The 21,748-nt window shown below is 54.4% G+C and overlaps 1 protein-coding gene across 1 annotated transcript; it reads right to left on the bottom strand.

The window, feature by feature from the left end:
- Positions 1 to 695: 695 nt before the first annotated feature.
- Positions 696 to 1,664, bottom strand: LOC113983532 (olfactory receptor 14J1-like). Its single transcript, XM_027712716.2, has one exon. The coding sequence runs from the start codon at positions 1,659 to 1,661 to the stop codon at positions 696 to 698; it is 966 nt and encodes a 321-aa protein (XP_027568517.2). The 5' UTR covers positions 1,662 to 1,664.
- Between the last annotated feature and the right edge of the window lie 20,084 nt (positions 1,665 to 21,748).

Genomic DNA, 21,748 nt, shown 5'->3' with positions numbered 1-21,748 from the left:
GCTCAGAGGGGCCCTGCCTTGTTCCAGAGCTGGGACATGGCTTTGGGAGCTGCACTGGATCTTCCTATGGAAGTTCACTGAGGGGAAGATAAGGCACTCCCCAGACTCCTATCCCTGTTCCCGCTGTGTGCCCTGTGCTCTCATGGATTACTTTATCGTGGTGGTACTTTATCTCTGGGTGACTCCAGCCTGGGCAGGATTCTGCTGTCCTTGAGCCCAGCTCTGTCCCAGCAGTGCCCAAGGCCTGTCCCTGCCCATGGTCACAGCACTGACACCAAGCACAACAGTGACCAACCAGCCAGAGCACTCAGGGACCTTCCCCAAAGGCACAGAAGGAGACCGTTGAATTGGGAAGGATCAAGTGCTGGTGCTCCCTTGCACTGCTGCTGTTCTGATCTCCTTTTCCCCAACCCCCCAGCACACAGGCACTGCCTTGACATTTTATAAGGTATCCGAAGAACCGTCACAAAAACACCAGGTTTCCACTGTGTCCTTTCATTTGTTTTAATATGAAGAGAGGATTCCTCATTTACATAGGGGCAGGGTCAAATTCAAGAAGGAGACAATGAATTAGAAGCTGGATCGAGAACAAAATTTTATTGTGCTCTACATCATAAAAAGTCAAAATACCAAAGAAAACATTCTTAGCCCATCCAAAATCCTGAGAAAAGAGAGTTGGCCTGTAGCAAGTAATGTTAGGAATGATTTACAGAAGAAAACAGGCAGCTTTCTGCTTCTGAAAAGCATCCAATCATCATTTTCCTTATGGCATCCTTGAGCTCCTGGTTTCTGAGGCTGTAGATGAGGGGGTTCAGTGCTGGAGGCACCACTGAGTACAGAACTGCCACCACCAGGTCCAGGGATGGGGAGGAGATGGAGGGGGGCTTCAGGTGGGAAAACATGCCAGTACTAAGAAATAGGGAGAGCACGGCCAGGTGAGGGAGGCATGTGGAAAAGGCTTTGTGCCGTCCCTGCTGAGAGGGGATCCTCAGCACAGCCCTGAAAATCTGCACATAGGAGAAAACAATGAAAACAAAACATCCCCAAAAAGGAAAAGCACTAAAAGCAAGAAGCCCAATTTCCCTCAGGTATGTGCTTGAGCAGGAGAGCTTGAGGATCTGAGGCACTTCACAAAAGAACTGGCCCAGGACATTGCCCTGGCACAGGGGCAGGGAAAATGTATTGGCTGTGTGCAGCAGAGAATAGAGAAAGCCAGTGGCCCAGGCAGCTGCTGCCATGTGGGCACAAGCTCTGCTGCCCAGGAGGGTCCCGTAGTGCAGGGGTTTGCAGATGGCAACGTAGCGGTCGTAGCACATGATGGTGAGGAGGGAAAACTCTGCTGAAATGAAGAATTGAAAGAAAAAGAGCTGTGCAGCACATCCTGTGTAGGAGATGGTTGTGGTGTTATGGAGGGAATTGTGCATGGCTTTGGGGACAGTGGTGCAGATGCAGCCCAGGTCTGTGAGGGAGAGGTTGAGCAGGAAGAAGCCCATGGGGGTGTGCAGGTGGTGGTCCCAGGCTACGGCGCTGAGGATGAGGCCGTTGGCCAGGAGGGCAGCCAGGGAGATGGCCAGGAAGAGCCAGAAGTGCAGGAGCTGCAGCTCCCTCCTGTCTGCAAATGCCAGGAGGAGGAACTGGGTGAGGGAGCTGCTGTTGGGCATTTGATGTCTCCAGTTATTGTTTTCTGTTGAGGGGAAAAAAGGCAGAACTGAATTAGGCTAGAGTCAATCAGTAAAACATCTTGGAGTCAATCAGTAAAACATCAGGGCCTCTTTTCAGGAAGATCTCTCTGCATCCCTCTCCCTGAGCTCTGGGTTTTGCTGGCTGAAGGGGGCACTGAGAGCAGGGACCCTGGAATGGGCTCCTGAGGAATCCTTCTTGCTGTGCAGTGAGAGGCAACTTGGAGCACAGGGTGACCTCCAATTAAATGCACTTGTGATGTATCAAAGTGTTTCCAGAACTGCTGGTCACAGTTTGCCCAAGCACAGAACAGAGGGAGGGGATTTAGGGGATGTGATTTTGCTCCAGTTCCTCTTGCCAGGAGTGAGTTTGGATGGCTGAAATCTCTGACATTTCTGATGTGCTCCAAGTGCAATCTTGTGAGTCCTGAGAGGCAAAGGGATGGTCTCTTGGTGCAGAGATGAGAGCTGGCCATCTTTGCTGTTCACAGCTGCCCCTGGCTGGCAGCTTGGACCTGAAGGGGGATGGCCCTTAGGAATTCCCTTAAAAAAGAAACAAGGCACTTCTGGGAGCAGAGGAATCCTGTTTCAAAGAGCACATTGACAGAATCCTTGCCTTTCCTCAGGATGCCTGATTAGGATCTCATCTTTCTCCTCCCAGACTGCCACACAGAGGGATCATTGCAGCTCCCAAGTACAGCTGCCCATGGTATTTCCATGGATTTAGCACTGAGAAGTTTTCTCCATGGGGATCCTGTGCAGCACAGAGATCCTATGGCAGAGCTGTGCCCTTCTGGAGGGCACCTGCAGCCCTGCAGGACACCCAGGCAAACAGCTGAAGACCCTGAAGGTGCCTGGAGGGCTCCCCCAGACACATCCCCACAGCAGCACCCAAAGGGTTTGTGTCTGCACAGGAATCTGCCCCCCCAAACTCCACACTGGCTCAGAAAACCCACTGGTGAGAACAAGGAGAGCCCAGGCAGCAGGGGATGGCAGTGAAATGCCACAGTGCTGCTGCCAAGGGAGGAGGGACACAGAGAGACAGCTGGAAATCAGGGCCCTGTCCTTGCCTGGGCTCTGGCTGCTGCAGGGCAATGCACAGCCCAGCCCCCGTGGGCCTGAGGGCACAGGCTCTGCTTAGGCTGGGAAAGGAGCCCAGGCAGGAGCTGCTCAGGGAAGGGGTCTGTGCCACAGGGACAGCAGGGAGGGGCCCCCATCCCCCTGCCCAGCCCCTGTGGCAGCAGCTCCCTCTCCCTGCCTGCCTGTCTCTGGGTGAGGAGCTGTTCCTGCCAGCAGCCCTTGCCTGTGCCCAGCTCAGCTCCCTGCCAGTGCTGCCAGAGCCATCCCCAGCCCAGTGCCCAGGGGCAGCTCTGCCTGGGCAGGGGCTGCAGAGCAGATCCCAGATCCCCTGCGGTGGCTGGGAAGGGGGAGGTGTTCTGGGGGGATGTGCTTCCTGAGAAGGGCCCCTGGAAATGGCAGGAGGTGGAGCTGAAGCTGTGAGGAGCCCTGAGCCTGCAGCTGAAGGGCCCTGCCCAGCCCTGCCCTGCCCTGCCCTGAGGGGTCACTCCTTCCACCCACACCTTCTCCCCCAGCCCCGTGGCAGCTCCTTGGCCGGGCTGAGAGCTGACCCTGGCAGGCAGCAGAGTCCCTGCCCCAGCACACAGAGCCCTGGGGGCAGGACCCTGCTCTGCACCACAGCCCTGGGCACCCCTGGCTGCACCCCCACCTTCCCACCCCACAGCCAGCCCTGGCACAGGGAACCTTCTGGCCCTGGGCCTCTGAGGGGGCAGCAGCAAGTCCTGCTCTGCAGCAGCTTCTCCTGCTGCACCCCAGCAAATCCAGCAGAGCCATCCTGACAGCTCCTGCCACTGCTGCCATTTGGCAGCTGGGAGAGGCACTTGCAGGAACTCACCTGCACTGCTCTGCAGCCAGAGCCTGACCGTGGCAAAGGGCTGGCAAGGTTCCTGCCCTGAGCAGCTCTGCCCTGTCCTTCCACCCCAGAATCCCTTGAACCTCCTGCTCCCTTCTCCTCTCTGCCCTTGCTGCCTGCAGCTCCTGCCCTGCTCTGCCATATGGCCACTTCCCCTGCACTGCAGCAACTGGGAGAGTCCTGCTGAAAGATCCTGGAAGCTGTGGGATGTGCCAGCTTTAGGAAATCCCTCTAGGAAGGCAAGTTGAACTTTCCTGCAGCCAGAGAATTCTTAATTCAAATGCTGTGAAGGTTTCTCACATGGTGAGAGCTCAGTAACCTCCCAGCCCAGGCTGCCTCTCATCTCTCTGCCTTCTCTCCTGTGCCCTGGGTGCTGCTGGCAGTGCCCTCAGCCCTGCTGGGCTGTGCAGAGGAGCTGCTCACCAGCAGAGCTGTTTCTTTGAAGCTCTTCTGGGTTGCCAGAAGCTCCCTGTGTGCCAAGAGCCCGGCCCAGCTCAACAGCACAGCAACAGCCCCAGGCATTTCATGACCCTCAGGGGGATTTGATGTTGTTTACATGAAACTCAGTCCCTGAGAGGAAGTTCAAACAACTTCTCAAGAAGTCAAAATGAGATTGAAACACTAAAGTTTCTTGTAGTACTAATGAGTCTCACTGAGGGACAGAACTGAGAATATGTCCCCAGATTCCAGTTAGAGCAGAAAAGTGCAGACAGTGATGACAAGGATGGACAAGCAAGGGAAAGGTGGCTCTGATGCTGAACAAACCTTGACTTGTTTCCTTAATCTAACAGGCCAAGCCCTGACCCTCAGCCCCTGGGAAGGCAGATCCTGTCCCTGCCTCATTCCTCAGGGCTCTTCCTGGGGCACTGGGATGTGGGATGTGCAATGCCAAGGGCAGGACCATGGGGTGGCACCTGCCAGGCTGCTGAGCAGGGGCAAGGAGGCCATGAGGCCCCAGGGCTGCAAGGGGCACTCCCCTCCTCCTGGCATCAGGGGCACAGACAGCAGCCATGGCCAAAGGCCTGCAGAAGGTGGCTGTGTCAGGGCCTTTCAGCTTCTCCCCATCCCTGTCTCCTCTCCAGCCCAGGCTGTCCTTCGGTGTCCATGCCCTGCCCCTTTCCCTGCAGGCTGTCGTCATCCCCCCGGCTGCCCCACCTGGCTGGCACCTTCCTGCACTGACATCTCTGCGTCCTCCCTGGCTCTTCCTGCACACACAAAGCCTTGGGCTCATCCAGACTCCTTCTTTGTGACATATTGCACCACAGCACTGACCTCAGAGGGAAATTTCTGACTTCTTGTCACCAATCTAGGCCACCCCAGCTGGCCTTGGTGGCACTAGTTCTTTCTTAGGCTGTTTTCTGACAGGAAGAAAAGCTCCACCAGCTCTGACACCCCCCTTCCAGACCTCTCAGGCTACTCCTCTACTGTCCTCAATCTTCACACCACTGACCCCTGAGTCCTCAGCCTCTATATACGGGTCATGTGCTTGAGGCCCCAAATTCCTTCCTGGGAGATCTCTGGGACCTCTCCAAGGTTTTGGAAGATGACAATAGAGTGCTCTGATCCCAGGAAACACAGAGGGACACTTTTTCCCAAGGGTTGTCTTGGCAGAATGAGGCACAATCTCTTTAAACTTTCTGGCACAAGGGAGCTCTGAGCTCTGGGTACGGAGGGAGGTCCAAGTGCCAACCACTGGAGTGGGAGCTACAAATCATCAGGGCTTGTGTTCTTTGGAGGGCCAGACACTGGTGAGAGTGGGGGGTGTGTGCACATGGAAGGACTTGAAGGGCACAATGAACTGTCTCAAAACACTGTCAAAGCAGGGAAATCCCATAAGGCACCACAACACATAAGCCCTGGTGGCAAACAGGAAGGCCTTTAATTCCAAGGCCTAAAGGGAGGTGAAGCTTTGGAAGTAGCCCCCAGGACAGAATTGCACTGTGCAGACTGTGGGAAAGAGCAGACAGCCCCAACAGGAAGCCAGGGCTGGTAAGGCAGGTCTGGGGAACCCATCCAGACAAAGATTCCCACCTGCAGACTGGAAGCACACTGGGAAAACTCCCACCATGGCAAGCTGTGGGAAAGGAAGCAAGTCCTTGTAGACGTGCCAGCCCAAGCTGTGGGAACAGCATCTACCCCCCTGAATACCCAGGGCTTGGGCTGTATAAAAGTGATAGCCCAGAAGCACAACTTGGGGACCCTCCACCGAGCAGAGCAGGGTGAAGAAGGACCGGTGGGAGCCTCAGGGATCTCCGTGGTGTGATACATTTACTTCATCTCTGTCTCTCTCTCACTGGCTTCCCACCACCCCTTCTTCTCTGTCTTTCTATTTCTTTCTCTCCCTCCTATTTACTGTTAAATCAAAGCTGGACTGCTGACTTTGGCACATGGTCTCCTTTGCAGCTGAATTTGGGCAGAGGTGTCTCTTAATAATGGGAACCTGACAGTATCCATGAGGTTTTACAGTGTGGGAATGGCCACTGGATTCCATAAGGTTCCACAGAGTCACAGGGTCCATTTGGCTTCGTAAGGGTCTGCAGTGTGATAATGGACCCTTGATTCCATGAGTTTGCAAAATGTCTCAGGACTCCTTTGGTTCTAGGAGGCCACACATGTCACAGTGGCCCCTTGGTTCCATGAGATTCCTCAGTGTCTCAGGAATCCTTTGGTTCCGTGAGGCCTTGCACTGTCACAATGGTCTCTTAATTCCATGAGTTTTCACATTGTCACAATACTCCCTTGATTCCATGAGATTCCACAGTGTCCCAGGGTTCCTTTGGCTCCAGAAGGCCCTACAGTGTCACAATGGCCCCTTTACTCCAGGAGGTTCCACAGTGTCCTTGCTGGAACACACAGGGCTGTAATGTTGTCACCCCTGCAGAGCTGCCTCCAGCTCTGGGCTCCAGCACAGGAAGGACATGGACCTGTTGGAGCGAGTCCAGAGGAGACCATCAAAGTGATCAGAGGGATGGAGCAGCTCTACTGTGAGGAAAGGCTGAGAGAATTGGGATTGTTGAGGCTGGAGAAAAGAAGGCTTTGGGGTGACCTAATTGTGGCCTTCCAGTGCCTGAAGGGAGCCAACCAGAGAGATGGAGAGAGACTTTGGACAAGGGCCTGGAGTGACAGGACAAGGGGAATGGTTTCACATTGAGAAAGGGAAGGGTTAGATGGGATATTAGGAAGAATTTCTGGACTGTGATGGTAGTGAGATCCTGGCACAGGTTGCTCAGAGAAGTTCTGGCTGCCCCATCCCTGGAAGTGTTCACGGCCAAGTTGGATGGGGCTCTGAGTGTAGTGGAAGGTGTCCCTGCCCATGGCAGGGGGTTGGCCTGAGATGGTCTTTAAGGTCCCTTCCAACCCAAACCATTCCATGATTCTGTGACTGGTGGGGGATGTGGTGGTTGGAGCCGACAGGCACAGAGACCCCAAAATGATGGAGTTTTCCATTCTGGGTGGAGGAAGGAGGGGGCAGCAGAACTGACACCCTGGACTGCTGGTGGTCAGAGTTTGTTCTGTTTGGGAGACTGACTGATCTGGGTGTGAGTGTGGATGTGCTGGAGGGCAGGAAGGCTCTGCAGAGGGATCTGGACAGGCTGGATCAAGAAGGCCAAGTGTCAGGGCCTGCCCTTGGCTCCCAACAACCCCCTGGAATGCTCCAGGCTGGGGGCAGAGGGGCTGGAGAGCTGCTCAGCAGGAAGGGACTTGGGGGTGCTGCTTGACAGGGGCTGGATATGAGGCAGAGTGTGCCCAGGGGGGCAAGAAGGCCAAGAGCATGGTGGCCTTTGTGGAGAAGAGTGTGGCCAGCAGGAGCAGAGAACTGATTGCCCCTCTGTGCTGGGCACTGGGGAGGCCCCACCTGGAGTGCTGTGTCCAGTTGTGGCCCCTCAGTGCCAAAAGGCCCTTGAGGGGCTGGAGCATGTCCAGAGAAGGGAACGGAGCTGGGGAAGGCTCTGGAAAACATGTCTGCTGAGGGACGGCTGAGGGAACTGGGCTTGTTGAGTCTGGAGAAGGGGAGGCTCAGGGGGGACCTCATTGCTCTCTGCAATGACCTGAAAGGAGGTTTTAGTGGGGTGGGGGTTGGTCTCTTCTGCAAAGCCTTTAGTGACAGGAAGAGAGGAAATTACCTTAAATTGCATCAGGTGAGGATCAGATTAGATATTAAAAAAACCCTTTTTCCACTGAGAGAGTGTTCAGGCATTGGAACAAGTAGCCCAGGGAGGTGGTGCAGTCTCTGGAAGCATTCAGGTGGCATCTGGATGTGACACTTTGGGATGAGGTTTAGGGGTGATTCTGGTGGTGCTGGGTTGAAAGTTGGACTAGAAGATCTGGAAGGTCTCTTCCAACCTTGATGATTCTGTGATTCTCTGACCTGTCATCCCTGTTTGCAGGTTTGTGCTGTAACAAGACCCTGGGGATGTTTTCTCTGTTGGGTCCACAGAGATTGTGTTGTGTGAGCTTTTTTCCTCCACGATCAAAACAAGGAGTAATTAATGCTAAATCTGGCAGGTGGCTTTCAAGTAATAATTTGGTCCAGTTTGTCCAACTGTGTCCAAAAGGGTGAGGAAAATCTGGAACTTTAGAAGGGTTAGTTTTTTCACTCATTAGCAGGATATCCAGGGGTGCACCAAGTGCCTTCCAGTGAGGAGCACAAGAGACCAGTAGACAGTGACAATATTTTTCTAATGTTAATGTCACTGGAGCACAGAGTGAGATCACATCTGAGTTATGTTTCTTTAATTAGTGATTGGGAATAAAGAGAAAAGCACATAGTTGATGACAGTTTAGTATTTATTTCACACTCTTAACAAGAAGGTATTTTCCAGCTGGACTTTGAATAAGGTTCCATGGTATACTGCAAATTTCTCTCTCAGGTTAACAGTCTACTTCTTCCCAAAGAAATTCTCAGCAGCTAACACCCTTTCATCATCTGGCTCTTTCCCTGATGGCTTGGCTTCTTTCCTGTTTTATCCCTTCTCAGCCACTCGTGCCAGAGGCAATATTGAGGAAGGAAGTGGGTTTTAAAAAAGAGAAAATGCAAGAACTTCCTTCAGGCAGTCAGTTCTTCTGGGCAGGGCCGTCTGACTCCTGGTGTGTTTCCCTCCATGTGCTCAGCACCGGCACAGGGCACACTGAGGGAGGTCTCCAAACTTTCCTGTAGGTGATTCCATCAAAACTAATCCCCTCCCAGGGCATCACAAGATGATGCTCATCAGCTCTTCCAAGTCAAAGGATACTTCTTTTCCCCCAGGGCAGAAAAGATGGAAACATGTTACCGGTGCAAGAGAGGGACAGCGGAGGCCCATCCTCTGCCATGGGGGCGGTGACCCAGACTCCCTGTTTGTCCTCTAGTCCCTCTGGGAGCCCTGAGGTTTCCCTCTGGTCCCCTCTGGCTCCCTGTGCTTGGAAAGCCTTCCAAATCCATTCTGGTGAGGGGAGGTGGTGATGCAGCAACAGCAGACGCATCGTGGGATGCCTGGACACCCCTGGGGAGGCAGAGCTGGGGCCACTCATTCTGTGCCCTATCCTGGCTGGGTGCTGGGGGGACTGCCCTGAGGAGAGACCAATGAGGCTTCTCCTGGGGAAAGCCTCAGCCAGAGCTCAACTTCCCAAACAAGGCTGGGGCTGGGGGTGTGCTGAGGGGGAAGTTGTCCTGGAGGCAGCAGGGCAGGGCAAGCAGGACGCAGTCTGCTCAGGAGAGTTTCTTTTTTGTGATAACATCCACGACTGGAAAGCTCCCCAGACAGCCACCAAGGATGACATCACAGGGATGATGTGATGTCATGGGGATGATGTGACAGGAAGGATGTGGTGTCGTATGATGGATGTGATGTCATAGAGGAGATGTTATGTCATAGGAAGGATGTGATGTCACAGGGAGGATGTGATGTCACTGGAAGCTGTGATGCCACAGAGGAGGATGTGATGTCATAGGAGACATGTGATGTCACAGATGGGGATGTGATGTCACACGGGAGCTTTGAAATCACAGGAAGGATGTGATGTCACAGGTAGGATGTGAAGTCACAAGGGAACTGTGATTTCAGAGAGGATGATGTGATGTCACAAGGAGGATGTGATGTCACTGGCAGGATATGATGGCACAAGGTGGATGTGATTTCACAGGAGAGATGTGATGTCACAGGGGAGCTGTGATGTAACCAGGAGAATGTGATGTCACCAAGCGGATGTGATGTCACAGAGGAGGATGTGATGTCAAAGGAAGGATGTGGTGTCATATGATGGATGCGACGTCATAGAGGAGATGTGATGTCACAGGGGAGCTGTGATGTCACAGAAGAGGATGTGATGTCAGAGGAAGGACGTGATGTCAGAGGAAGGACATGATGTCACAGGGGACTCCAACAGGTGCTCCATCCCAGTCCCCTCTCCCTGCCACGCCCTCGGGGCTGGGGCCAGGGCTCTGTGCCTGACCTGGGCTGTGCTCTGCACACAGGTTTGCAGTGCAGACTGTTAAAGCCCTGCTGCGCCAGCTGCTGGATGAGGATGTGTTGATGGTGATCGGTCGCAAGTGTGGCTGGGACATGCTCCTCAAGGCTGACAGCCACCACTATGCAGTGGGTCTGCTGGCCAGGTGAGAGCCCTTTCTCCCCACTGCCCCACACCCCCACAGGTCATTTCTGCCCTGTGCACAGGCCACCCCTCACAGTGCCCGTGTGCTGGGCCAGAGGGCCTTGGCAGCCAGGGATGGCTGAGCAGAGTGGAAAAGGCGGAGAGGGGCGGCTGCACAGGAGGAGCCACCTCCCAAAGTGCCCACGTCCTCTCCTGGGCTGGTGGCCAAAGACCAGGCCTGTGTGAGTCAGTCCCAGGAGAGCTTTGCCCACCTGGCTCAGGGTCTCTGGCACCTTTATTCCCCCTTGCATGGAGCTGTTAAGAAATCCTCCGTGGATGGCTAATTGCTTGCATCATCTCTGCAGCCACGGCTCCTGCTGCACTGGCCATTCAGTGCAGGCCATGCCTGCAGTGCCAGTGTATGGCAACTCTGGCAGCACCAGGAGCAGGGGTTCAGAATCTGTCTGGTTTCAATATTTCAAGTCCTCTGGGAGCACATGGGACAAGACAAGAAGCCCGGGTCGTGGCCCTCTTGGCCGTGAACTCTGCGTGTCCAAACAAAACAGGGGCAGAGGTGGGACCAAGCGGAGTCACTCTGCACCTGCCCTGAGTTCATGGGAATGCAAAGGGAGGATGGACCTTGGCTGAGTGCTTGGAGAGAGAGAAGGTTTTTTCTCCAAGTGGAAATGCTCTTTAACCAGCCTGCATGACCAGCCTGTGTTTTCCTCTGGTGGCTGAACACAGCCAGCACATGAGGGGAGGGGAATGTGTGGGATCAGGGCACTGCTTTGGGGCCATGCTGGGAATTCTGGTGCACTAAAAGAGAAACACCAAGTGCTGCTCACAAGAGAAGAGGAATAAAAGGGGACACAGAAAAGTGTCGGCAAACAAGTCTCGCAATGGAACTCTGTGTGTGCAGCCTCATTTTCTCCTTCAGCACCCACAGGAGGGGGGGTTAAAAGTGGGAGTTGGGACTTCAAAACTGTTTGAGGGTAAACTGGGGCTTCAGGGAACAATGAAAAAGTGGGACGAACAGGAAGAAGGGTGGAAAAGGGGGGCTGGTTTTGCAGGTCTGACGGTCCCATGGGGGTCTTTGGGCACAGGGGAGCTGGCAAAAGGGGGGTGGCCCTCCAGAGCTCCCAGCTTACTGTGGGGTGCTGGGGGCTGCTGGATCCAATCTCAGCCTTGGGTTATGCCAACAGTTTCAGTTTAGAGGAATTACAGAGGTGTGACTGAACCACTTTTGTCCCCCAGGTTTTATGATGGCAAATCAGATCTATTGATAGAAATGAATTATTTAGCGTTACAAATGATCAGACAAAACATCTTCATCAGAATTTATTACTGCACAATAGAAACACTAAAACTAACAGGAGTACAGCATAAGATAGGACAGTGCTCTACACTAAAGCAATTGTTGAAGCAATTCTACTCAAGCTGGCACAAAAGCAATAATTCTCAATTAGAGATGGATGGAACTCCCCCACACCAACGCTCGTGGGGAGATCTCTGCTCTCAACCTCCAGCAGTGACCTTGGGGGGTCCCCAGCCAAGGCAGGAATCTCCACACACCCCCAGGAAGGGTTCTGTTGGAAGAAGCTGCCCCTGGGAAAGGGGACTGGCCCTTTGTGGTCGAAAGGGATGGACTGACAGTCACTGGACTCCAGGGGTTGCCTCACCATCAGGGGCTTCATTCGGGGTGGAAGCAGCGGCCGAAGCTCTTCCTGCAGTCGGGGCACTGGTGGGGCTTCCCTTACTGGTGGGTCCGTTGGTGTCTGGTCAAGGTAGAGCCCCTGGCGAAGCTCTTCCCACACTCCCCACACTTGTAGGGCCTCTCTCCAGTGTGGATGCGCCGGTGCCTGACGAGGGTGGAGTTCTGCTTGAAGCCCTTCCCGCAGTCGGTGCAGCGGAAGGGCCTCTCATCCGTGTGTGTCCGCTCATGTGTGAGGAGATGTGAGCTGGTCTGAAACCTCTTCCCACATTGCAAACACTTGTATGATCGTTCCCCACTGTGGATGCGCTGGTGGGTGCGGAGTTGGGAGTTGAGCTTGAAGCCCTTCCCACAGTCGGTGCAGCGGAAGGGCCTCTCATCAGTGTGCGTCCGCTGGTGCAGGAGGAGACTCCCACTGGTCTGAAACCTCTTCCCACATTGCAAGCACTTGTAGGGCCGTTCCCCAGTGTGGATGCGCTGGTGGGTAAGAAGGTGAGAGCTCCGACTGAAGGTCTTCTCACATTCCCTACACATGTAGGGCCGTTCCCCAGTGTGGATGTGCTGGTGAGAGAGGAGAGTGGTGCTCCTGCTGAAGGTCTTCCCACATTCCAAGCATTTGAAGGGTTTCTCCCTGCTGGGAGGCTGCTCAGGGACCACCAGATCAGAGCTCCCCCTCAAGCTCCGGCCACCTTCTGAGCACAGGCTTGCTCTTTCCTCCTCAGAGCACCCTGGGATGGCTTTGGAGCCCCTCCTGCGGGGGGATCTCCGGCCCTTTTCCTCCCCGCTGCCTTCCTGCGCCGGGGAGCCCTTCAAAACGGCCTCTCCCACCAGGGTCTCACGGGGGGATTTGTCCTCCGGGCCCTCCGTCCTCACCTCGGGGCCTGGGGCAGGAAGCAAGAAGGACAGGCAGGGGATTGGCCTCCGGCCCACAGGGAAGGCCAAGGACATCCCCCCAACTCCGGCCCCGGCAGGACGGCGGCGCCAGCGGGGTTGTCCTGCAGCCGGGGCCATGCTCGGCTGACAGAGCCAGCACAACACCCGCCCAAAGGGACACTGACTTCCTCCTCACCTGCCTGGGGGGACCAAGGCATCTTCCTCTTCCTCGCAGCCTCCTCCTCCATCCGCCCAAGCTTTGGGAAGGACAAATCCTGATGGGGGGGAAAACAAGGGCTGAGCGCGTTGGCTTGGGGGTTCCTCCTGCCCAAGTCCATTTCTAGAACTCACCGGGCATCCTGTGACCATAAAAACCTCCAAAACACCAAGTTTCAGCCCAGAAAAACCCAAACCACCCAGATTCAGGCAAAAAACCCCTCAGAAACAGCAAGATGAACTCCCACCAAACTGCAAAAAGTTAAGGTTCAGCCAAAAAATACTCCAAACTATTAACATTCAGCCCAAAAAGACTCTCGCATGAATTCCCCCTCTCTGGTCTCTCCCCTCTGGGGTTTGGAGGGTCTCCCCTGTATGGGATGCCGGGGGTCCCACTTAGAAATGCTGAGAGTGTTGGGGGTCCAAAGGGTTCCTTCTCCTCTGTCTCTCACCTTCGGGGTGCTGCGTTCCCAGACATTCTCCCCTCCAGGTTCTGCACTTTGTTGTCCCAGGGATCCCAGGGGTCCCCACTGTCCAGGTTTCCCCTTCTCCGTCCCCCTTTTCAGGCTCCCAGGGCTCCTCCCTCTCCGTGTTCCCCCCTCCAGGCTGCCGGGGGTCCCCCAGCTCCGCCATCGCCCCGCTCCGCCCCCCACACTTGGCAGCTCCCGGGCTCCACACCCACCCCCAGCACTCCCGGGGGGCCCCAAACCCGCTGTGTCCCCCCCGCTGGCACCGGGCTGACAATGGAGCCGGCGGGGCCTGACCCAGCAACACCAACCCCCACCGTGGGGGGGACCCGCATCCCCCCACCCACCGCCGGGGCTCTGCCCCCAACCCAGCCCGGCACCCCCAAAAAACACCTCCTGCCCACCCCCAAGAGCCCCCAAGGGCACAGCCCTGCACAAGGGCCGGCTGTGCCCAAGGCACCCAAACAGCTCCACAGGCGTTGGCTGGGGGGATGTGAGGGCTGGGCCTGCTCAGCACAGCCCCGGCCTCGTGCCCAGCGCCTCTTTCCTGACCCACACAAGACCTTCCCGGCCCCCCCAGGGCTCCCCTACTGCTGCCTCTGCTCCTGGCCCTGCCTTTGCTGCTCCCTTGGCTGGGGCAGCGGCTGCAGGGGGGGATGGCAGCAGCTTCAGCTCCACGGCACTTCCTGGGGGGAGCTCAGCCCGGGGGGACGGGCAGGGACCTGATGGGGATGGACAGGGGCCCAGCAGGGACAGACAGGGCCTGCAGGGGAAGGCACAGGGACAACCTGGCCCCCCACACTGCCAGGGCTGTCTCTGCTCCTCCTTGCAGGCTCCGTGGCCAGGCACAGTTTGTGTTCCTGGGTGCCCACCATCTCAGCACTTGGAGACGCTCAAATCAGCGCCCGCAGCTCTGCAGCAAAGCCCCAGCTCACCTGGCACACAGGGGATGGGCACAGCACCTGCTCGGGGATGGGCAGTCACAGCTTTGTCTTCTTCCCCACCACAGGGCTCTCCTTCCTCAGCAGCACCTCTGCCTTGCACTTATTCTCAGCCTCACCTCAGGGACAGCTCTGGGCTCACCTCCGCGCCACTTCTCAGCCTCACCTCAGGGCCTGGGCTCAAGGACAGGAACCTGCAGGGAGGGGACATCAGGTGCAAGCTCAGGGCTGCCTGCTTGCACTGGCCTCTGGGCTTCTTTCTCCTTCCACAACCATCCCAGAACTCAGCCTGCTTTTCTAACACCACACATTTACAGACTAACCTTGGAGATAGATATGGACAGACATCTCTATCACCCTGGGGATGGAGCCTCAAGCATGTGCTGCCATAGGAATGGCAATCAGAGAATCACAGAATCAGCCATGTTGGAAAAGACCTCCGAGATCATCAAGTCCAACCCTGGATCCAACCCCGCCGTGCTTCCCAGACCATGGCACTGAGGCCACATCCACTCTCACCTTCAACACCTCCAGGGACGCTGACTCCACCCCCTCCCTGCCCAGCCCATTCCAAGGCCTGATTACTCTCTCAGCAAAAAATTGCTTCCTAATATCCAACCTAAACCTCCCCTGGCACAGCTCCAGACCCAGCCCTCTTGTCCTACTGCTGCTTCCTGGCAGAACAGCCCCACCCCCACCTGGCTCCAACCTCCTGGCAGGGACTTGCAGACAGTCAGGAGGTCTCCCCTGAGCCTCCTCTTCTCCAGCCTCAACACCCCCAGCTCCCTCAGCCTCTCCTCACACCACTTGTGCTCCACTCCCTTCCCCAGCCTCGCTGCTCTTCTCTGCACCTGCTCCAGCCCCTCCAGGGCCTCCCTCAACTCAGGGGCCCAGAGCTGGACACAGCACTCCAGGGGTGGCCTCACCAGCGCTCACTCCAGCCCAACAATCACTTCCCTGCTCCTGCTGACACACTCTTCCTCACACAGGACACCAGCCATTGGCCCTCTTGGCCACCTGGCCACACTCTGCCTCCTCTTCAGCTTCCTGTCCATCCCCACTCCCAGCTCCCTTCCTGCCTGCCTGCTCTCCAGACACTCTGGCCCCAGCCCGGGGGGCTGACGGGGCTTCTTGTGGCCAAAGGGCAGGACCCGGCCCTTGGCCTGCTGGAACCTCATCCCCTTGCAATCAGCCCATGGATCCAGCTGGGCCAGGTCCCTCTGCAGAGCCCTCCTGCCTTCCAGCACATCAACACACCCCCAGCTTGGGGTCACCTGCACATTTGCTGATGAAATGCCTGGTTCTGCAGCAGCTGCAGATGCTCAAGGGGCAGCAGGACCAAGTCAGGGGCCTGGGGGGGCCTGGGGCTCTTTGGGGTCTGGGAGAGTCCTGGGGGAGCTGGGGAGGGGCTTTGGGGATTGGGGGTACAGACCAGTACAGACCAGTACAGACCAGTACCTCCTCACTGCTCCCCAGATCTCTCCTGGAGCTGGGCCACGTTGTCCTGGGACACCTGAGCCCCCCCAGTGCCCTCCCAGTACAGCCCAGTGCCCCCAGTACAGCCCACTGTGTTCCTGTCCCAGGGTGCCGGGTGATCCCTCTTTGGGGGGGTTGGAATGGATTTGAGTGGAGGGGAGATTTAGGGGGATCTGGGGGGGGGGGGGAGGTTGGATTAGAATTTGGGGGGTTTGGGGTGCTTTGTGTGCATTTAGGGGAGTTGAAAGGCGTCTTGGGAGGTCAAAGGGATCTGTAGGGGGAAAAAAATTAAAAGGAAAATGGGGGTTGGGAGACATTTGGGGGGGTTAATGATGTTTATGGTGAAAGAGGAGGGGCAGCACCAAGAGCAGGTAAGTCCTGAGACCCTCCTGGGTTTCCCAAGACATTCTTGGTGTCCCTAATTCCCCCCTTAACACCCTGAGACCCACCCTGGTGTCTCCAATGTCCCCAGGGCCTCTCCATGGCCATAATTCCCCCCAGTTCCACTGTCCCCATACCCCACCCCACTGTCCCCAAACCCCATCCCTGATGTCCCCACCCTTCCATCTCACCCCAGGAGCCCCCCCGGACTCTGACACCAAAAACATCCCCCCTCCCCGCCACGCTCACAGAAAGGCCAAGGGCATCTGGGGACACGCTGGGGACAGTCGGGGGGCTTTGGGGGGCACTGGGTGTTTACTGGGGGATACTGGGACACACTGGGGGGAACCAGGGGGCACTGGGAGGACCGGGGGGTTACTGAGAGACACTGAGAGGGCACTGGGAGGGACTAGGGGGCAACTGGGGCACACTGGGGGGCACTGGCAGAGAACTGGGGAGTTACTGGGGGATACCAGGACACACGGGGGGGACACTGGGAGGTTATCGGGCCATACTGGGAGTTACTGGGTGCTCCCTGGGATACACTGGGTGGTCACTGGAGGGTTACTGGGCCAAACTGAGGGTCACTGGGAGGTTATTGGGATATACTGGGGGCATTGGGATCCCCTTACCGGATGTAGTATATCTCCCCCCTCTGATTTTGGGGAGCATCCCTAGGACCCCTCCCCTGGGGGCTGGGGGACCCCCCGAATCCACTGCTGGGCTTTAGGGGACTCCACAAAATCCCTTTAAAACCCCTGAAATCCCCTCATAAATCCACCCCAGGACCCATCGAAACCTCCTCAAGGACCCCCCAACTCTCCTAAGAGACCTCATCCACCCTGGGCCCCCCAAACCCTCTCAGTGACCCGCAAAACACACCTGGGACCCCCCAAGCCCATTCAGGGATCCCCCCAGTCCCTCTAAGGGAGACTTAAAGCCGTCTGGAACCACCTAGAGATCACAAAAACTGCTGCAAACGTCCCCACAAAACCCACCCAGGACCCCCAAACCCCCACAGAGATCCCCCAAGCCCACCTGGGACCCCCAATCTCCTCAGAAACCAAAAAGCCCTCAGGGACTCCCAAACCCCTTCAGGGACCTTCAACCTCCCCCCCCCCCGAGTCCCCTCAGGACACCGAACCCCCTCAGGGACCCCTCAAAATCTCCTCGGGAACCCCTGAACTCCTCTGCTAAGCCCTCCCGAGCCCTCCAGCCTTTCCACCCCCAGCCGCGCTCCCCGCAGCCCCCGAGGGGATCCCCAGACCCCGCTCCCCCCGCAGACCCCCCCAGCTCACACACCCAAGCGCAGCTTTTCCCGGGGCCGCCGCCCCCGAATCCTCCAGAGAGGGGGGGCGAGCTCGGAACGGAATCAGCTCCGGAGAATAAACCAAGGAAAACCAAAGGGCCGCGCCGGGGGAGTCTCCGCCGCCCCGGAGCTCAAAGAGCTGCCCCGCGGGACGGGCGAGGAGGGGCGGCGGTGAAACAGTCGCCCGGGGTGTGGCGAGGGAGGCGGGAATGGGATAAAAGAGAGATAATAGAGGGAGAAATCGCTTTGTTTCCCCCCTCCCTCCCCACCCCAGCTCCCTTTTGTATACAGATAAAAGCAGAGATCAGCATGTGCTTCCCTTCCCCCTTTTCCCCTCAGGGGATGAGAAAACAAAAGAGAAAACCTTGAGAAAGAGGGGGAAAAGCCAACTCTGGAAAACTGTCTCGTCTGATCTAAGTTGTGCTGCCAAAGGAAATGCTGACTCCAGAGGTGCCCTAGGTGGGGCAGAGCCCCCACCCTGCCCACTCACACCCTTCAGCTCAACACTGGGGTTTTCCCCTCCCTGGCACTGCCCAGTCCAGCCCCTCCCTGGTCCCCCCATCTCCCTGCCCCTGCCCCAGCCCAGCAGAGCAGCACACTCAGGGCTGGCCCTGCAGCAGGCCATGGAGGCCATGGAGCTCAGGGACAGGCCCTCTGGGTCTGCAATGCTCAGCACATCATCAGCTCAGGCAGCTCCTGCAGCCCCAGGGCCAGCCCCGCTCCCCAGCACAGCAGCAGAGAATCGGCCCCGGGCTCCTCAGGCCCCATTTGCCATCTCCAGGGGCACTGGCCACCACCAGCACCAGCTGGAGCAGCCTCAGCCCCTCAGCCCCCACAGTGGCACCCTGAGGGCAGCACACGGACTCCAGGGAGAAACCAGCAAGGCAAGGACCCTCTGGAGAGTCTGCTCCTTGGCCTTCTTGAGAGCCCTGGAGAAGAAGAGCTGAGGCTTCAGGCTGTGCCCGGAGCAAATGGAGCCCCTTGTGTGGTGGAAAGAGTGCAGTGGAGCCCAGCTCATGCCAGCAGGGCCATGGCCACAGGACTGACCCAGCCCAGCCCAGGGACCAAGGCCCAGAGCACTGAGGCCTCAGCCCAGGCCCAGAAGGGGAGGGTGGCAGGAGAAAAAGAGCAGCTCTCAACAGGCCAAATGCTGCTGCTCCCTGGCACTGCTGCTGTGCTGGGACTCTCTTTCCCTGCCCCTCTGCACACAGGCACTGCCCTGCCAGACTCATCAGAGGTCTCAGAAGACTGAACTCACAAAAACAAGTCACTGAAGGATCCTTGACTTTGTTTCAATGCATTCCTCATTTACACAGACTCTGGGTCAAATTCAAGATGTAGACAGTGAATCAGACATATGAATAATCAGTATTCACTGTACACAACTTTATCCCAGGAGAAAACCCATGTGAAAACCCTGACCCAGCACCACAAAACCCTGAGCAGGCAGGCTGGAACAAGGAGTCCCATTCTGAATGCTCTGGAAGAGAAAACAGGCAGTTTGTGGCTTCAGAAAAGCATCCAGTCATCATTTCCCTCAGGGCATCCTTGAAGTAAAAGACTTCTTAAGACAGATGCCAGAGCTTGGCAGCAGGCTGTCCTTCTTAGCTTGGAAAATCTCTGCTAATTTACCTAACAATGGTACAAACCCCCCACGTTAATGGTGTCAAACAGCTGCATCTGCAGGATTCATGTTCCAGCATTACCTAATGCACAATTATCACACCTCTTTTTAAAATTCAAGGAGAGGAAAAAAAAAGCAGGGGGTGGGGGAGACTCCCCACCCCAGTCATCCATCAAGTGTACATCCTGGCCACTGCTCCCAAGATATTGAATATATGCTAAAGAGATATAAAAAGACATAAAAAACTTTCAGAAATAAAAGTGCTTCAGAAGCTAGATTTTAATATTGCCAGGTGGGTTTTTACCAGATTATAAAGTTGACTGAAATGCCAGGATACTGCATTTTGGAAGTGGCAGCAGCTCACATATTGCCTTGTATTAGTGGCTGAAGTGTATTGCTGATTCCAAAGCTAGACTATCTGTAGGGGAGAGTAGATAAATAAATAAATAAAAACTGGCAATCCCTACCAAACCTGCTATATTGAAGCATTCATTTTAAGTGCGGCCTCCACAGGAAAAATAAAGTTAAGACCACTTTATTTTGATTATAGTGCGTTCCCCAGGATGGAATTTTTATTTCAGTTAGAATCTTTGAACCATTACATTTTCAGTTAGGCATTTTTATATTTACAGTTGACACCTTCATAGAAGAATGAAACCTTTGAGCAACAGCTCTAAAGCATGAAGGTTGCCTGCAGGAAATACTTAAATTATTTTACATCCCAATGGAGCCTGTTGTTTTTAGCTAAAATTTAATAAACCTTAAATCAATGACCTTACTTTTACTGAAAGCCTGCCCTTTGGAAAACTAACTTTCCCAAGAAACATATTTGGGTGAATAAATGCCAAACAAAGGGCTATTGAAATCTAAACATTTTGTCAATTTATAGCTTGTGAACATTTAGTTTTCAAATTCCCGACTGCTACCTAATGTACAGAACAGTGGTGCCTTGGTTGAATCACATATCATTGATTTCAGAGTGTCACAGGGATCTCATTGACAGGAATCAATTAGAATCCAAAATCAATCAAATATGTTTGTGCACTATCATTCATTGAATTTGAATATCCCCAAATTAATTGTAAGCATGTGAAAGAACCTAGAAATAAATTTTGAAGAGGTACAAAAATAAAAATCAGTAAACTTTGAGAAGATAATAGTGCATCTGAGCATGTTTCCTGCCTGCTGGGGTAAGTTAATGGTGAATCACACCTTCCCTTCCCAGCACAGGCTGAGATATATTCTTTTTGGAACATGAAAATACCCAGGGACTGAAGGCAGAGGACACACCAGTCAATGATCCAGCATTATTTTATGAACAGCCTGTTACACACCCAATATCAAACATGCTGCCAGGATATTACAAAATGCACAAGTGTGTTATACTCTGAAAAACTGCACATTGTAAGTGAGCCACTGCACTTCAGGGAGAAAGAAAGGAGAGAATTCCTGAATCTCTACCAAAAGCATGAATAGATGGGGCCACTTGTCCAAAGAGCTGTTCTTGTTGCTGAGGACTCCTCTCTGAACAAATTCACCTGTAATTCTGTCAAGGTAATAAATCCTTCCACTCCTTACAGCACACTCAAAAGCACCCTGCTATTTAATGTCAATGGAAAAATGACCCAAAGTGTCTAAAACATTTCCTTTTGCTCATGTAAAAGTGCTGGCATTTCACTTCCTTCCTGATAAGCCAGTGCCAATGGACCTGATTATTCTTTTCTTATTCAAAGCACATCAGTAGTTCCAAAGCACTCTCCATCTTATCAGGTGTCTGAACAGCACAGTTACTGAAAACAGTTTGTCCTGCTCCTCTCTCCTTCTGCCAGGCTATCAGATAAACCCAACTAACTCTCTGTATTTACACACCATCAAACATAAGCTGTGTCTTCAACCCACTGAAGCCTGTTTCTGGCATGTTACAGGTTTGCTGCTTGACATTAGTTGTACCCAAAACAGCAGCAGTGAATTAGCTTAGAACAAAAATATAGTCACTCCATAGCATGGAACACAAAAGGGACACAGGACAGTGTATACACACATATATGAATATTTGTGTATATATAATGTGATATATAAACCCATAAAAACCATATAATTAACTATTTAAAAATTTAAAGCCTCCTTTTCTACTTAGCTAGGAAAAAAACCCCAGACATTCCTAACAAAACGAGCACTCAAATCCATTCCTTAACATCCTGGGTGAAACTGGGAGTGAATACAGCTCTGTGTGTTCCTGTACAGATTAGAGCTGCATCATCACATATATATATATATATTATATATACACCATGTGTGAACATTTGGATGTTTAGATGTGTGTATTTAGATATGAGAAAGAGAAATAAAAGCTCCAGAACTGATCCATTTCCTCTGTAAGTGTGCAGGGATTAGAGTGAACTAACTCAACCTGCCTCATTTAGAGCCAGCTCAGAGATTTTCTTCTCTGTCATATGAAAGGTCCCTGATTAAACTTGTTGCAACACAATGACCATACTCAAATTTAGAGACACTGTTTGCACTGAAACATACTCACAGAATTCCATGTTGAAAGAATCAGTAATGAATTAA

Source organism: Pipra filicauda, unplaced genomic scaffold (genome assembly GCF_003945595.2).
Source record: "Pipra filicauda isolate LSUMZ 115617 unplaced genomic scaffold, ASM394559v2 scaffold952_size46482_pilon, whole genome shotgun sequence".
In the NCBI taxonomy this organism is placed as follows: Eukaryota; Metazoa; Chordata; class Aves; order Passeriformes; family Pipridae; genus Pipra; species Pipra filicauda.
This window is presented reverse-complemented; position numbering and strand designations above follow the sequence as displayed.